Genomic DNA, 19,779 nt, shown 5'->3' on the forward strand with positions numbered 1-19,779 from the left:
TATTAAAAAAAAATATTGCAAAGAAAATGTCTCAATAATCATTAATTGTCAATTTCGTCATTAAATACTACACCAAATACAAAATAAGTAGACCATTAAATTTCTTGTCAAAAACTAGTTATCATGAAGTTATCTTAAAATTTGCAAGTTCAACCGTTTGGTTTCTTATAGCGAACAAATAAACAAACTTCCTCTTTTATATACATAGATAAGTATCACTAACTAGAAAAGGCTTATTCCCTTTGTCACTCTGTCGAGACCGCTTTCGCTAATTTTTTTTTATTTTAGGGGGGTAATGCTCAACAATATATATCGTCGCTTAGCAACAAAACTATCACCTGATTGTTTTTAGGCCAACTATGGTATTTATGTTAAATGCTTAATACTAATGTCGATTTGTTAGAAAGTGTCATTGTTTTTATAACTTCGGTAATATAACAACAAAATAGATTAATTCGGAAGTTTTATGAAATTGAGTTGTAGCCAAAAGCAAAATATGATTTACCAAGTAGTGCTTCAGCTAAGCCTTACGTTACGTTCATGTATTAGGCTTAATGCATAAAATCAAACTAGAAATAAGTCTACTATGTACTAACGTTATAGAATCAGTGTTTAAAAAGTTTTAAGTGGTGAATGAATGTAATTAATTGGTTTGTTTTGAATTTCGCGCAAAGCTACACGAGGGCTATCTGCGCTAGCCGTCACTAAGTTAACAGTGTAAGACTAGAGGGAAGGCAACTAGTCATCACCACCCACCGCCAACTCTTGGACTACTCTTTTTACCAACGAATAATGGGATTGACCATCACATTATAACGCCCCCACGGCTGAAATGTGCTTGTTTGGTGTGACGGGGATTCGAACCTGCGATCCTCAGATTGCGAGTTGAGCGCCCTAACCATCTGGTCATGCAATTAATAAATATTCCTTTGGTATTTTAACACATATATTACTTACTTGGCCTTAAAACATAAAGCAAAATAAACGTTTATTACTACCAAATATCTTTTCTTTTTTGTGCAGTTGAAAGAGTTGAAAATTTGTGTCGAAATGTCCGCATTTATGTTTTCTATTTCCTGACCTAGAATACAATGAAAAGGCTCAAGAGTGCTACTTAAGTCTTTCTCAGGATGCACACGTACTTTTTAAAATTCAAAATTGAAATTATTGTAATTATACGAATTTTGAACAAGAGCGCATTTTGATATCTTCTGAAATAACTTCAATTCTAATTCTTAGTGGTATAAATCACCTTTCAATCAAAATCTCAAAAGAGACGAATGTAGGCCTTATGTAGTTTCCAAAAAATAATTTGAAAACGTAAATTAATTAACTTATCATGGTGGTATGTCAGAAAGTTTGATTACTTAATAAGTTATGGCACTAAATGATTTAGCTGGATTAATAATGTAATCCTAATGGTAAAAAAGCACTTGTTTTATTTAATTGTAAATATTGGAAGTAGATGTTAATTAATTATTATGGTAGATGGCACATCAAAACTGTTATAGGTATAATAATTGTATTAAAACTTATCTCCATTAACTTAAATCTGTTGTTTGTTTGTAATTAAGCACAAAGCTGCACAATAGGTTATCTGTACTCTGTCCATCACGGGTATCGAAACCCAGATTCTAGCGTTGTAAGTCCGCAGACATACCGCTTTGCCACTGGGGGGCAATTTAATTCTGAATAACAAGAAAGCATCCCAGATTGTTTAGTTAATTAGAGATGGCGTGGTGTTAGACCATCAATTAATATTATGATGATGATTGTTTATATTTCTGCAGATTTGAGAAATCTTGACTACTATAATTATATGTGTATATAGTTATGGGTAAAATAGCGACAGGGAAATTATTTATTTGTAATTAAATTGGTAGTGGAAGTTTGATTATTATATCTTGAATCGTGAAAATGTAATTTATTTTTATGTGCTATATTTCGATTTTAACTATATTAATAATGATAATTTAATTACTACACTATAATTACAGTAATGAGCGAACTAATTTATCTAAAAAGGTTAATTATTAGATCTTTAATCATAGGAGTGATTGTGTATTTTATTTTAACGATATAAATTATGATAGCCTAATTATTACACTTTAATTATGGTAATAAGCGAACAAATTGATCTCTATAGATTTACAAATGATCTATTTTAATTATTGCTGCTCTAATTATTGTAATAAGTGAAACAAGCTTCTTAGTACCGTTATAACTCATGATGATAAGCGGCACAAATGAATTTCCGCAGTTCAATCCATGGTGATTAGTTACACAATCTAATTATTATTCATTATGGTTTGTGATATGAAGGTTCAGGAATAGCCATTCTTAATCTTCAACTGCTGACAAGAGGGAAAGAACGAGTTAGCAGCACCCACCTCCTACACGGTGACTGTTATAAAGACCCCACAACTGAAAGTGTTGAGCGTGTTCAGCTCTATTCGGGACTCGAATGTTGAACCTTCTGATCCATAGGTCACACTCGCTCGGATCCAATAATTTATTGCTTATCATTACAAGATTATTAAGATAAAACGTAACACACACAATAAATAAGTGATATTTGTAATAACTTTTTCCAACAACATTACATACTCTTACAGACAAGAAGGGCCATGCATGGATTGGTGGATAGGGCGCTCGACTCGCAATTTGCGGGTCGCGAGTTCGAGGCCGTGTCACCAAACATGCTCGCCCTTTCAGCTGTGGGAACGTTATAATGTTGGTGTTGACCAACTGCCGTCCTTCTAATCTTTCACTGCTAAAAATAAGGATGGCTACCTGAAGAGAAGATGGGCACCACCAGGTAAATCATCAGCATCTAAAGTGTCCTAACGGTCCTCAGCAGCCTCGGGTTTAATATATATATAGACAAGTAGATAAATAAATACTGTATGTGAAGAAAAAAATTATTGATCTAATATAATCTTTCTCTTATTTAATTTGTTCACACTACGATGTTTAAAGAGAATATTTGTAAATTTTCTGTCAAGGTTCAGGAGTGAAGAACTGAAAAACAATACAGTGTGTACCTCAAAACAGCCAAAACATATTTGCTCTTTGCACCTGTATTTCGGAAGATAACAATAACTACACTAAGTAGAGAAAGCTAACATTGAGACTAGTTGTAACTCGTAAGTAAACCATTGTTGTATAATTCGTTGCTTGTGTAGAATATATTATATCTTTAGTAACTGTAATTAAATATTGTAAATTTTGAAACTTGAATTTTGTTTAATTTTGGATGTGTTTATTGCTACGACGTCTTTCTTTTTAAACCAACAATAAATGAATACAAAAAAAAAGATAAGGCTTTTTGTCCTTAAGCACAAAACTACATAATGGGCTATTTGTGCTGATAAGGGGACTGGGGTTTAAACAAAAAATAAAAATATAAATACATACATATTTGATGCTAGTTGACTAAAAGATAAAGGAAGAGCTATGGAATGTGGGATAGGATGGGTAAATTGCCTAGGACTCTTACTATGTCATTGAGATCATTCCTAGTATAACGGCTATGATCACAAAAATATTCAACAAGAGTACGTAGTTGTGTAACAAATGCATACCTGCATTACTCTCGAACAATGCAGAACAAGTTTTCACTTACCCAGCTAGCATTTCGTATATTAGTATTCCAAGAGCCCACCAGTCGACTGCTTTGTTGTGACCTTTATTCATAATGGTTTCCGGAGCTAAGTATTCGGGTGTTCCACATAAGGTCCATGTTCTATTACAGTTGACCACAAATCAAGTGAATTTAGTAATCATCTTGAAGGAAATTCATACAATAACCAAGAACGAAAAGAAATGACGAGTTAAATATAACTTATGTGTAAAAATAACCCTGAGTCATTAGGATCTACTAGTAATATCAACTCGAGAGGAAACAAAGTTGACAAAATATGACGTATGTGTAGTATAAATCCTAAATAAAATATATATTAAATCCATGTATAGTTATATATATATATAACCTGGAATAAGTTCTGGGGTTTAACTTTAGTCTTAAATATCGTCTAACCAAATGAAAAGTTAGGAGAATTGTTTATTACTTGTGAACCTTGATATTTCAGACGGTTTTAATAAATCAAGTTATGAAATATTAATAAAAAAATGATAGTATCGTGAAATCAAGTACGAATGTATGTTTGTTTGCTGTTAAAAACAAAGCAACACAAGTGGCTATCTGTGATGTGCCCAACATGAGTATCGAAACTCAGTTTTTTTAGCGTTATAAGCCTTCAGAGTTTCCGCTGAGCCATTGCGGGGGGCATACCAATGAACATCTAAGTTTGACGTTATTTTACTTTATACTTTATACTTAAATTTAATCATACATATCTGACAGCTCAAGGTTCTTATAAATATGAAACAAAAAGTAACGCCATTGGGGTTGAAAATGAAATAAACTGTGTAGTTTCTCCCAATAATATATTCATATAAACTGTCTAGTTTCATGACAATTGTTCCAAATGCCCTTTAACAGTCTTTGTTATATGATTATCATTGTATCTAATAAAACATACAATAAGTAAATTAAGCCCGACATGGCCAGGTGGTTAGAGCGCTCGACTCGCAATCTGCGGGTCGTGGGTGCGAATCCCCATCACACCAAACATGCTCGCCCTTTCAGCCGTGGGAGCGTTATAATGTGACAGTCAATCCACTATTCGTTGGTAAAAAAATAGCCCAAGAGTTGGCGGTGGGTGGTGATGACTAGCTGCCTTCCCTCTTGTCTTTCACTGCTAAATTAAGGACGGCTATCACAGATAGCCCTCGTGTAGCTTTGCGTGAAATTCATAACAAACAATAAGTAAATTACTTTTTCGATAGCTATTCTAACACTTTAAAATATTTTTATAATCTATTAATGAGTCCATTAAAAAAATGCCAACATTGCACATTAAATTAACCGTGGCTTTTAAACTTTTATGTAATTCATAAATAATACATGAGATCCACTTTACAGAATATGTTTACGTATTTTTTACCTGTCTGTTAATTTCTTAGCGAAACCAAAGTCTGTGATCTTGAGATGACCATCTCTATCCAACAGCAGATTCTCGGGTTTCAAGTCTCTGTATACGATTTGATGCTTGTGAAGATATTCCAGGGCTAGAACTATTTCTGCTGCGTAAAAAGTTCCTATCGTGCCATTGAATCTACCAGCGTTTCGCAGGTAAGTGAACAACTCTCCACCACAGACATACTCAAAGAGCATGTAGAGGGAGCTGTCGTCATGTGTTGACCAAATCCTTGAACATAGAAAAAATTTCCTTTAACAAAAGCCTCCTGGTGGCTCGGTGGACTGTTTGAGGGCTAATAACGTTAAAACTCGGGTTTCGATTACTAAGGTGAGCAGAACACAAATGGGTCGTTGTATTTAACTAACAAAAATATTAAAAGATTGAATTTAAAACTTCTATTTTTGAAAACAGTCTTCTTATGACTGTGTGCTTATTATAACTCAACTACCAGATTATTAAAAATCACATAACAAAAATAAAAACACAGGGAAAATTACAAAATACAAATTCTCCTGAATGTTGAGTAGTGTTATTTCAAATAAAATAAATGAATACTATTAAAAGTAAGTAATATTGTGTTAAAAAAATCATTTGAAGTTAATAAAAATCCTAAAACTAATTCTGTGTAATGAGTTAAATATAATTGACAAAAATAACTGTTCACCATCTTAATCTAATTCATACCCAAACAATTGTTGTTTATGTAATTAATGATATAAGTAGCGTCTCAAACTTTAATATTTTCGTCTCTTAAACCAACACACGTATCTTTTGGAAACTTATGTTTCAAAGAATTTCAATAAAACCATATTACACGTATTATATTTTATTATATTTAAAGACAACGTAAAATACATTAGATATAACTTACATATCAATAATAAAAGGATGTGTAACTTGATGAAGAATAGTCTTCTCGTTCTTCACATGCTCCACCTGTTTTAAGCGAATGACATCAGCTTTCTCTAGAATTTTCATGGCATAGTAGCCGCCAGTAACTTTATCTCGACACAAGCATACTCTTCCAAACGTTCCTGTGCCTAAGATCAAGTATTGAATAAACATGTTTTGTTAAGCGAACGCTAGTAAACTATGTTAAATAATTTCATGCTGTGTTGAGTGTCTCATGGCATAAAGTTCACTAAGTTTGAATCACCCCTAACTTATTAAATGTTTTATTTAATTAGGTTCCTTTTTTTCGAATCTGTATTTATTCCAAAACTCATCATTAACTTTGATTTGATTTTTCAAAACTAAGTAGACATGTAACTCGTTAGTAATGTCGTTATCTAAATTAAATATGACGCTGATTTAACCTTCTGAAGTGTTTATATAACATGAAAAAACGTTTCGCACTTGAAGATACTTATATATTCAAAACACGGTGTTCCCCATAAACTACAGATAAATAAGATGGGTCAAACTCCTTGTGTTGATATCGATTTTCATATATAGCTCAAGACATTTGAAGTTTTAACTTTTATCTGAACACTAATGGACTAATAATAGCAATGAAAATCATTAAATAATTGTTTATTTAGGGACCGTTTGCTCCACGATCAGTTTACTGTTTCTAACTTAGCCAGTAAATTGTTATTCGTGTACTCTTTCTTCTCCTTACTATTGTTTCTATCTTATCCAGTAAATTATTATTCGTTTACTATTTCTTCTCCTTACTACTGTTTCTATCTTATCCAGTAAATTCTTATTCGTGTACTATTTCTTCTCCTTACTACTGTTTTTACCTTATCCACTAAATTGTTATTCGTGTACTCTTTCTTCTCCTTACTACTGTTTCTATCTTATCCAGGAAATTATTATTCGTTTACTCTTTCTTCTCCTTACTACTGTTTTTACCTTATCCAGTAAATTCCTATTTGTGTACTCTTTCTTCTCCTTACTACTGTTTCTATCTTATCCAGTAAATTATTATTCGTTTACTCTTTCTTCTCCTTACTACTGTTTCTAAATTATCCAAGTAATACTTATTTCTGATAGAGGAACTTCTACTTTTACATCTTTTTACTGTGTTTTAAATTATACAACAAACCATTAGTTGTAATAGAAAACTCTTTATTTATTCCATGTCTTTACTGTTGTTTCTAGATTATCAAGAAAAAAAACCATTAATTATGATATAAGATTTTTTATTATAGATCTCTGTATTGTTATTTTTAAGTTATCATTTTCTTTTCAAAAGATGATTAAAACAATGTTTTCTAAATATACATCGTAAAGTACAAAGGGAAGCATGCTGAGCCTCAAATGTACTCTGTGCCACTACCAATGTATAAGTAATTAATTAGATTCCGAAATGCCTTAAGATAGTGGTTTTTACTTCTCTTTCTTATCGAATGACGCTTTAAATATAAAAAAACTAATTATGCTTTTACCCGGTATACCAGGGTTTGTTCTCTTAACTTTAGTATACAAAAAGCGTCATTTGAAGAAGGATATCTTTAGAAAAAAAGATCGTTAGAAGAAAGAGTATCAAATCATTCTAAAAGAATAAAATTAGTGTTTTATTATAAATATGGGCTTTTATTATGATAACGAAATCTTCTAAATTCTAATGAAAGCCAATAACTATGAATAATAGAAAAGTGGTATTAAAATGATGTAATAAATTTTAATATGATTAAAAAAAATGCAGTAAGTTTATATGTGTGAAAATAATTGTACGTGTTCGTGTGTTTTTTCAGTTAAAAATCATAATATTGGTAGAGTTTTTGAAGAAATTTTGAAATAATCTTTCCAAAATAGCTGATAGAATTTTTCTTTTTATAACATAATTTTAGAGCATCATAACACATTTTGTGATAAAATAATATACATCTTTTTTTTTGTACAATAAAATTGTTTCACTTTGCAAAAACATGTAATCTAGAATGCAGAGCATTTAATTTTCCTATATTTTGGTATTTAAAACATAAATTACTCATATTTAAGCAGACGGAACTTTACGAAATGTAGAACCCATAGATTCCAACAAAAACTGTACATATTTATGCAGCAATTATGCTGTATTATAAAACCGTAAAACAGGTGTAAGCTTAACCTGTTGGGATCTTCTTTCTTAGCAAACTATTTGATTTCTGTGTGCATGTTCAACAAATTTTGTATTCAAACTTGTTTTCATTACCTACACAACGTAGTGTACACTTTCTATCTTGGTTTGCTGGCATGACACTGCAGAACCACAGAAAGTTGTCTATTGTTGTTGTAGGCTATGTTCTCAGTTCACAAGTTTGTATTGTTGTTTGACCAAAGGAGAATTTTGTGTAATTTGATTAGCCTGACTTAGTGTCTAGAATCTTCATTAAAGTTTAGGCAATGATGTGGACACTGTAAGACGCAAGTTAGGCTACAGTAGTTGATATTTGATTTCTGAGTTTATTAGTAAGTTTATATTGAGTCTGAAGTAATAATATAGCTTTTGATCAGGTTTGTCAGGTTGGTGTTTTGTTTAGTGTTGCGATTAATAACTATATACTTCGAGAAATTAATAATAGATACACCGTAAGTTTTATAGTACAAGAGAACTCACAATAAAGTAAAATCGTTGTATTATCGTCTAATGTAAACTTAGGTTTATCAGTGAATACTAATAAAAGAACATAAATAACTTGTTGTCATTATTTTTAAGCAGACTAGACTTTACAGTCTATTTTTTATCCAAATAATTCAAAAGAACCCATTCAATAATGGAACAATAGAAACCGTTACAACAATGCATAAAATATTATAAGTACCTTTATAAAAATATCGTCTGATAAAAAAGTAAATACGTTTAAAAATCTCTTTTTAGAAAGAAAAACAGCATTACTTTTAAATGGCTTTACGTAGCTTTATTAAGTGGAAAGTTTTGAATACTATCGTACAACAATTCAAACTGTCACATGTTAAAATATCAGTAATGATGTTACGTCGTTAGATAATACTGTAATAGAAATCAAGTTGTTATAAATTATTTAGTACCGTGTATGAAACTTCAATATTGTTATTAGGTGTAACATTTTACAATATAAGCTTCTTAAAACACATTTGGGATTAATTAATTCGAAATGTGTGAAAAATGTTAAAGCACATATATTCAAAACGAATAATAATTTCTCATTATTTTCTAAAATAAGCAATTTTATTCATAGATAACCAATAAAAATATGTTTATATTAACATATTAGCCAATGCTTTTAATAAATTTTGTAAATTGCAAAACTATAGTTTAAAATGAAAAAATTGTGTTAAAACAACACAATCATTTTGATCTAATAAAAACACATAAATGTGTTGGTAGATGCACAATTTATGTACGCAAATTTATACAAACTAACTTCACAACACAATAATGTATCCAAATAAAAACGATTTTTGAACTGAAACACGCCTTTTGTGTTTTCAAAAAACACACAAAACTCGAGTGTTTGTAAGGCTATAACAATCAGAATATTTGTTGACAATGACACAACAAGATCAGCGTATCAAACTAAACGTAAATACTGTGATCATTCTTACATTCTTACCGATAACTTTGAACGAGATTGAAAGAACATTTTGAAGCTCCTTATCATTTATTTAGACACATGATTGAATATAACCATTCGTTTCACGTTTCAGATATTCCAATCACTGACAAAGAAAACAATATAATTATCTGAAAAAAAATATAAAGCTCTCTTTATCAAAAAACAAAAACTCAGCACTAATGGATATATAGTGCGAACGCCTATTCTAAGTTAGTTAAGCATTATTATCATTAGTTATAGTTGTTATAAGACATTATCGTTAGACATATTATATGTTTAATATTACATTCTTTATTCTGTCCCTTAGGATTTCATATCTTTTGTCAACGATACGTTTCGCTCAGTACAAAACTCATTAGGCTGACTGGGATACAACAAAGATAGTAATGAACAAACTGGTTATTTATGTCTTTCATGAAATATCTAAAGCAATTTAGATTATTAGCACCGAGTAAAGAATTATATGTCAAAACTAAACACAGTAGCAGTCGGAACACTAATTATTACTGTATTATACTAACAATTGTTATGATATGAACGTCTTTTCTAAGCTGATGAAACAGCAGTCTTATTGGGGAAAAAACAACTTAGGGGACAGACTAAATAATGTAGTGTTAAAAATATATCAGGCAGAACACTAATGTCTTAAGAGAAGTATAACTAATCGTATTTATTATTACACTATTTTTATGGTGTGAACGCCATTTTCAACTGGAGAAGTATGATTATAATTAATTTACTTGTCATTAGAAATTAGTATTAGGCCTATTATATTTATTAACACTACATTATTTATCAAGTCCCATGGGGTTTTCAAGAATTAGAAGAGTTTATAATAATAGCATTTCAACCACAGTATGGACGCCGTATCTCAGTTCTAATTGTTGTTGTAACAAATGGCTTATATAAATGGTGTTCCGATCAGTACTATGTTGCGTTTCAGCCAGCCCGATGAGCCCTTGTATTGGGCGAAAGGCCTCGTCGCCATTATACACGACAAATATTGTGTGGTGAACTTATTATTAAATTCTTCTGTACTTTCGCTCATAGTTCTTATAATTATTGAAGTAGACTTCTCCTAATGACGCTGAAGTGACTTGACTTGTAAAATAACTGAATAGTTTGATGTTAATAAAAAATCGTAAAACTAATTCTGATATGCAATGACTTAATTAAAATTTCGAAAAATTACAGTTCCCTAGATTAATTTAATTTACAACGAAACACTTATTGTTCAAGCAATTGATGATATAGATAGTAGCGTATCCCAAGCCGCCTGTTGAGCCCTGCTATTGGGGGAAAGCCCTTGCCTGAACTGGATAAAGGAGATATACTGTGATTGAAAAATTATTACATTCTTTTTGACTTTCACTAGTAAGTTCCTATAATGTATAACAATTAGAAATAACCTACAGTGTTTCCCTGTATCTAACAAACATCTTTCAGTATTTAATAAACATCTTTCAGTGTTTCCCTATATATATAACAAGCATTCGTTAGTGTTTCTATATATCTAATAAACATCCTTCAGTGTTTCCCTATATCTATCGAGTATCCTTTAGTGTTTCTCTGTATCTAACAAACATCATTTAATGTTTCTCTATATATAACAAGCAGCCTTAAGTATTTCCCTATATCTAACAAGTCTCCTTCAGTGTTTCCTTGTATCCAACATACATCCCTCAGTTTTTCTTATATCTAACAAGCATCCTTCAGTGCTTCCGTATATCCAAAAAACATCCTTCAGTGTTTCCCTGCATCTAATAAACATCCTTCAGTGTTTCCCTGCATCTAATAAACATACTTCAGTGTTTCCCTGCATCTAATAAACATCCTTCAGTGTTTCCCTGCATCTAATAAACATACTTCAGTGTTTCCCTATATCTAACGCCTGAGGCCTTCTTAAGTGTTCCCTATATCTAACAAGTCTCCTTCAATATTTCACTATACCCGACAAATATCCTTCAGTGTTTCCCTATATCCAACAAACACCCTTCAATATTTCACTATACCCGACAAACATCCTTCAGTGTTTCCCTATATTCAATAAACATCCTTCAGTTTTTCCCTATATCCAACAAACATCCTTCAATATTTCACTATACCCGACAAACATGCTTCAGTGTTTCCCTATATCCAACAAACATCCTTCAGTGTTTCCCAATATCCAACAAATATTCTTCAGCGTTTCCCTATATTCAACAAACATTCTTTAGTTACCCGCAAACACGTAAACTCAATCAGTTCAGCTACTTCTAACTAACTGAAAACGATTGAATTCTCCTGCATGCATTCTGACAAGTATTTATTCTAATTAGAGCCATATTGTAAAATCGCCACCAAAATATAAACTTTAACCGACTATAATGTGAAAAAGGAAATATAGGTATATATGTCCTACAAAATAATTCCTTACCTTTTTCCTTGTAGGAAGCAGACACGGTTCTATAAATAGATATTTTTTATCATAGAGTGGATTCAAGCTTGAATTAGTATGTAGTCTTTGTTTAGGAAAGGTTATATAAAATTTTGTGTATATTCAAGATACAGAGAATGAGTGATAATTCATGAAGCAAACAACTTGTTTCTATGTAAGTATGTCATATTTCTTTTTTGTTTCTCATATCAGTCTAATTAACAATTTATCTAAATGTTATATATATATATCATTATTCAGTTATCTAGAATATTTCTTTTTACCTTCAGAATTATTGTTATTGTTGTCTCAATCAATACATTCTAATCACTTATTAATTTTCTTTTTTGTTATTGCATGCTCCTGGTTAGATAGGTATATTAAGCTAACTACATTTGCAACTGGATCAGTTTTTAGTTCTGATCAATGCAGGTAACTTGCCATGATCAGAAGTGATCAATCTTAACTATTTCTCTAATTTATCTAACAAATAACAAAATTCACTGACAGCAATTTTGAACAAACTTATAAAAACAGAAACCACGGCTGAGAAAAACAAGATAATAATTTTCTTACCATTGTTATACAAACTTATACAAACAGAAACCACAGCTGAGAAAAACAAGATAATCATTTTCTTATCATTGTTATACAAACTTATACAAACAGAAACCACGGCTGAGAAAAACAAGATACTCATTTTCTTATCATTGTTATACAAACTTATACAAACAGAAATCACAGCTGAGAAAAACAAGATAATCAATTTCTTATCATTGTTATACAAACTTATAAAAACAGAAACCACGGCTGAGAAAAACAAGATAATCATTTTCTTATCATTGTTATACAAACTTATAAAAACAGAAACCACGGCTGAGAAAAACAAGATAATCATTTTCTTATCATTGTTATACAAACTTATACAAACAGAAACCACGGCTGAGAAAAACAAGATAATCATTTTCTTATCATTGTTATACAAACTTATACAAACAGAAACCACGGCTGAGAAAAACAAGATAACCATTTTCTTATCATTGTTTCGCATACAGCGTTAAACCTATAATGATGACTAAATATATATTTTGATGCTGTGTTAATAAAAAGCTACACAATGGACTATCTGTGTTCGTCCCACCATGGGGAATCAAATCCCGGGTTCTAGAGCTGTAAGTCTGCAAACTAACAGCTGACCCACCGGGAGATCTTAACGAAAGCCTCAACATTTAAAAACAAATCGTATTACTTCAGGTGGAATAAATTTTAATTAAAACAGATTTTATATAACACGACCGTAACAGTATATTATCAGAAAGAAAAAAAAACCTCTTCATGTTTTTTTTATTATTATTTCAAACTCTTTGTATGTATTTTGTATATACTAAACTCACTAACTTAACAAAACATTCTTTTATGTCTTCTAAATAAGCGAAATATGCTAGATGTTAGCTAAATTGCTTTTTCATGTCCCGTGAACTCAGGCCATAGTGATCCCCTGTGCTTGGAAAGAAGAGCTATTATATGGACAGATGTTATCACTTAACATTTTTTAATCTCGAACACTATCTTGGTTTTAAAGTGAGAAGTAACTTTTTTTCTCACTATAACATTGTGTAGTTTATACCCAAAATAACTTCATAGATATAAATACAGTATACAACGACGCCAGTTTTGAATTTAAACAAATAGCTTATCCTACTTTAAACCAACAGTCAGAAAACATCTGTTTTTACCAGTCAGCTTGAAAAGCACACCCTGAATTCTATCGCGTCATTTTTGACGAAAATATTTTTAAGAGTTTCACAAAAGCGTATTGTTTGACAAGTTCTGGAAACGTGGCAGCCGAAACGTGTAATGTAGGAGTGACAGTGAATCAAAGCCTAAAAATGCAGAACCTATAGATTGACAGTATAGCGTACTAATAACTAAAAATGTTCGTCTATCGAGGATATAAGACAAAGCAAAATAACTAAATAGAAATAAACTTCGGTGGTGGTGGAATATTAAAATATAATTGAAAAACTGTTATAAAAATCTGATTTTTTTTATATACAGTATTCTCATTATTAGTAAAACCTCGGTAACATATGTAGATACTATCTGTAAGAATTACTTCAGGAACAATACAAGTTCGTAAAATATTGCTATCCTATTTTAGAATTTTTTGTGATATGCAAAGGCCTTGCATGGCCTTGTAGTTAGGGTGCTTGTAACGAATTTATTATTATATATTTATGTGAATATCCACGTTTGTTTCGATTAAATTTATATTTAGAAACATACATGGCTTATACTGTTAAATATGTATTGCGAAACTCCCTCCTATTCTCCTATAATGTAGAAGATTCTCAAGAGTAAGAATCAACAATATATGTATGTAAACGCTTAAATTTGTATTGTTATGTAATCTGAATTTCCTAGAAAGCCTCCACACGCCTATAAATATAACCAACGCGATGCGTCCAAGAAGGGTATCTGTTATAGGTTTGCTATACTTGCTGTGCTAAAAACTTCGTAAGCTATAACTGTGACTGTTATACCGCTTATCAATCGGAAAACTTAAGATGTTTGGCCAAGAGCATTTACAAAGTTCGAACATTAGAAATCATTTAACGTCAGTGGATTCTCATCGGACATTAGTACTTTTACGAAAACATTATATAAATTCATCGTGGACGACTCGGCGTGAGTACCTGGTGAATACGACTTAGCGTGTATGGCTAGTGAACAACGAAGGACAAAACTAGCTAGCTTCCTGTTAAGCGAATCTACCAACATCAACTAAATTTAAATTTATCAGTTAATTCAATTTAAGGCTATTTGAAATTATAATACGTAACATTGCTCGACTCATAATCTGAGGGTCGCGGGATCGAATCACCGTAACCAACCATGCTCGCCCTTTAAGGTTGCTGTTAGGGTCAGCAATCCGAGTGTACAAATTATTGGCTAATATAAAATATTCGAGCAGCTAACCCCAGAACAAGGTCGAATGAAGAAGGAAGTTCTAAAGAAAGAAATCGATCCTGGTTAATGTAGACTGAGACTTGTAAAGTACGTCAGAACTTAAGGTCCCCGGTGGGTCAGAGGTAAGTTTATTAACTTACAACGTTAAAATCAGAGGCTCAATTCCCCTTCGTGTGCAGATAGACCATTGTGAAGTTTCGCGCTAAAAAATATCATCATGAATTAAGCTGTTTATATTAAAGTACAGTTTACTAACTTAATTTAGTTTGCACCAAATAGTTGTTGCTGAAGCAGAGGATGATATGAATAGCGTTCCGACCGCTACTATAGACTTTGTATCCCAGCAGGCCTGATGAACTCTGGTATTTGGTGATAGGCCTCCTCAGCACAGGATATAGCATATATTGTGTGGTTGATATATTATTACAGTCGTCTTTACATTCACTCACAGGCTCTTAAAATGAATATATATATATATTGTATTTCATTTCAACCAGTCAATGAATTTTGTTTTCTTGTATAAAGCATCCTCACAACCAATTGAATTTTCTACTTCAAGTGATTTTATGCACATTATAGAAAACCCGACGAGAGAAAATGTAAGTAATATGTCATATGCAGGCTAAAAGCAATAAAGCCAAACCATCAAGAAAAACAACGAAAAGTGGACGTGCCCATGAAAGGAAAGAAAACAGAAAACCAATGAAAACGTATAAAAATCTCCAGGAGACAAGTTATATCGTGGGGATCTATCAAATATAACTTCCATTGAGATCTATATACCCAACTATTCATAAATAAGGATATCCCTTTACTTAACACTAATGAAATATACAAGCCTCACCTTTCCGCTAACAAAATTATGAAATAAACTTATTTTTAGACGAAAATAAAGAAAAGTTTATGGAAAGTATATCACGGATCAGGTGTGGGGTGCTTTAACCCACAAAGCACAAAGGAACAAACAAATAGTCAAACAAGGAGCTCAGATAGATACAAAAGTTGCGACTGTTTGTATGTTTGTCAATAACTGATTGCTGATCCTGCAAAAATGTAAATCTACACTATCAATTTGAACTTGGCTCAACAGCAGTTGACATGTCGCTTCTTTGAAACGAAAAAGTGTAAATGTCAAAAAACTGAACCTCCACGACGTTTCAACGGATGTTAGTAATTTTAATATATAAAGACGAAAAGCCGTCCGTCTATCCGTCTGTCACGCCGATATCTCGGCCGTTGCGGTATCGTTCGAAACGATGGCGCATTTTGCCGCGACAAGTAAGTTTGTTTTTATAAAATTATTCCAGTCATATATATATATATATATATATATATATAACGGACGATACGCTACTTTGGGTACATAATTAGACTTAAGGGTGGGTTGGTAAAAATAGTGATGAGTAAGAAAATTTAATCGGGTATACGCTTATCTCGCACTTGGCGCACAAAGATCATAATCATTGGCTGAAATTCCTCATTATTTTTCCTTGATTGTCAAGGAGACATGTTGACGCAACTTCACCAAATTTCGTCCAATCGGAGCCTTGGGCTACAGCTCTATAATAACCTATGTGTTTTATCCGCAGCACATTTCAATTTTGAAGATGCCCAAATTAAAGCATGCTTCTTCAGCTCAGCAGGCTAACAAAACTAAAACCAGGAAGACAGTCCAAAGAGAAGACCCCGAAATTCATAATAATATCCACTGCCTTTAATATCACAATTAATAATTTGCATGGTCATACTGTTAACCAAGTAGGAATAAGTCTTTGAGAATCAGTTTTTTCGCATGTTTCAATCTATAAGGATTTGTCAAAAAGAACATTTGAACATAAAGATATAGAGAAGTCAAAATGCTAATCAAACAATACTTAAAAGACATGACCAAATATACATAAAAAATGTTGTTTTCGTGAAATACTAGGAATAGGATAGTCATTCTCCATATATATATATTGTTACTAGATTATAATTAATCTTTAGAAAACATGTTCATAAAACATTTATTTACATATAATTTTGAAAAGAAAATTAATCATTATTTTCCGTCATATGATGGGCATTCAGCTTATCCTATTATAACTGGTATAGTTGTTTTAGTACCGAACGTAATGCAAGTCCTTAAACTCTTAATATGCGAGTTGGATTTTCTTCACTGTTTGAAAACAGGTGTTGAAAGTGATGTTAATTAAGTTTCAATACAGCAATTAAGTATCGGTATCAAAACACTAACAAAACTCTTTTATTTTACAAAAAAAAAGTTTCAAACTTTAGATACCGAAATAGTTGTCATTTTATGTTCGTTGTCAACACTTTCGTGAAATCATTAGGAATTTCTGTCATATTCACCCTGCAACATACAAAAACTATTATATACAGTAGAATAAGTTGGTTAAGGCCTACCTTATTACCTGATTTTCCTTGAGATCAATTACCATGTAAGCCTGAATTGGATGTTGTATTGACTAACCTGTTTTGTTCATCTCATCCATTTCTCAAACAAGGAATTAAATCCGTTCAGAAACAAACAATATATCCTTTATTTAGCTTCATATGTCATTCACTGAATATCCATTAAAAAAGGAACAAACAAATGGTCAAACAAGGAGCTCAGATAGATACAAAAGATGCGACTGGTTGTATGTTTGTCAATAACTGATTGCTGATCCTGCAAAAATGTATATATACACCATCAATTTGAACTTGGCTCAACAGCAGTTGACATGTCGCTTCTTTGAAACTAAAAGGTAGTTCTTTATTGTAAATCAAGAAAATAATCAAATATAACAATTTCGATACCATTTTTAATACAAATAAATGTAAATCTTATCTTTCATATACTCTGTTTATTTACAAATTTAGAAAGAAAGTTTTAGTGCACACTTAAAATGGTCAAAGTAAAAGATTTACAGAAAACATCAGACATTTCTTTAATAAATTGATCTTAATAAGTGGACACCAAGATAAAGTATCAACAGTCTCATAAGTTTAACTTCCCCTCTCCCAGTGGTTCAGCTGTAAGTTGGAAGGCTTATAACTCTGAAAACCAAGTTTCGATCTCGTGGTAGGCCAAGCACGAGTGTGTGTAGCTTTGTTCTTAATATAAAAGAAACAAATTAGTAGTTTTAGTGTTGACAAACGTGTATCTTCAGCTCCTATCTGTATAGAAAGATCTAGAAGGATGTAATAGTCGTATGCCAGCAGAAAACCATGAGAGTTTTTCAATCCTAGTATGTTTGATATTGTTGCTGCCATTGTTGTGGCACAGATTCTGGTTTTGTTTCATGTTCTATTTATCAAAAATACTTATCTCTAACAAATGTGGGCTAAGATTAAGATATAGGCACAAATTAACGATTGTTTGTTGTTAAGCACAAAGCTACACAGTGGGTTATCTGCGCTGTACCAACCACGGGTACTGGAACCCGACTTTTAGAATCATAAAGCCTCAAATTTGCAGATGGGGCTCCTTTATGAAAAGTAAGAGCAAAGTTTGTGATAAATGAAACTTTTAAAAACTTGTGAACAATTGTATGGCAGAATACACATAAGAAAATTGCACTATAAATAAATGACGTAAAAACGACAAAGAGATTTACTCAATGTTCAATTATCTGTAACCAAGTAAACACAGGTACCTATTTTTACAGAATAATTATTTATGTCTCTTTCCATACTGTTGGGAGCTGAAGTCACTTTTTTTCAATGTGTACACGGTCAAGTAATTATATCTGTTTTATTGAGCTCTTGAAACTGTAATAATGAAGTATCCTATATTTGTAATAAAATTGTTTGTTTGCTTTGGAAACTTCGCTTAAGCCTACACAAAGAGCAATAAACATACAGCCGTTCTTAACTTGGAGCTGATAAAGGAGAGGAAAAACGACTATTCAAGAGTACTCACCGCCAACTCTTATGATGTAATTAAAATACATATAGTTTAATTTTAGGACAATATCAACCATAACTAATATGACGCGATAATTACTCAACGGATTTCCCTTATGGAGAGTTTAACAACGTTCAGGGCACGTAACTTCAACAGCCAATCACGGTCTGGTACTGATATATCCTTACTCATTATCATGCACTCTGCAAAAATTTTACTGTTAAATAACTGGGTAATTTTTGCACTGTAAGTTGAAAAAAATCTTAAATAAAAGTCATTTTGTTTCGTGAATTGTGTTAAAATCATATATATTATTCTCATCTTTCAAGATGGCAGTATTACTAAAGCATTACGATTAGAAAAACTAGAGCTTTATGGAGACGCATTTATCTGTCAATTACAGTTAGATTTTTTTTTTAATGCCAACATTGACTTTTTTCTAATATGTATTCATAAGTCCAACTTCTGTTACCAAATCATGTAGTCATTTCTTAATTATATAAAACAGACTTTAATTTAATCTCCACCAATCGAAGAACAGAATATCTTCTTATATTGTCGAGAGTTGTTTTGTGTCAAAAATTACTTTTTATCATTTTCATCATGTACATACCAGTTTACGCTTGATTAGAATGGCTGGCAAATAGTTTTACTACGGAGTAACTGTAAGTTTGAAATAACTGTTCTGTTTTGATATTTGTTAACTTGTATAATTGAAGTACATTCTTACTTGTTGGAAACATTAAACTCACGTTAATTCTGGTTAAGGATCTAAAGTTCTTTTGTACTCTTTTAAACTCATGTTAACTATGTTGGTTAATTGATCATACTCAAGGCTGGAAAGCCAATTTCAGGAGCAAGATTTTTCTTATCACACTCAGTGTTTCGTTTGTATCAGTAGATGGCGGTATAGATGTGAGATGTTGAGGG

At 31.7% G+C, this 19,779-nt stretch overlaps 1 protein-coding gene across 1 annotated transcript in view; it reads right to left on the reverse strand.

The window, feature by feature from the left end:
- Positions 1 to 19,779, reverse strand: part of LOC106459645 (protein kinase DC2-like) — a 66,100-nt gene that overhangs the window by 8,564 nt on the left and 37,757 nt on the right. Inside the window, exons 2-4 of the mRNA XM_013919281.2 lie at positions 5,917 to 6,085; positions 5,010 to 5,273; positions 3,626 to 3,745 (exon numbers count right to left, since the gene is read on the reverse strand). Coding sequence (XP_013774735.1) covers positions 3,626 to 3,745; positions 5,010 to 5,273; positions 5,917 to 6,085 — 553 coding nt within the window. The remainder of the gene's footprint in view (positions 1 to 3,625; positions 3,746 to 5,009; positions 5,274 to 5,916; positions 6,086 to 19,779) is intronic.

This window comes from Limulus polyphemus, unplaced genomic scaffold (assembly GCF_000517525.1).
Source record: "Limulus polyphemus unplaced genomic scaffold, Limulus_polyphemus-2.1.2 Scaffold642, whole genome shotgun sequence".
Classification (NCBI taxonomy): domain Eukaryota; kingdom Metazoa; phylum Arthropoda; class Merostomata; order Xiphosura; family Limulidae; genus Limulus; species Limulus polyphemus.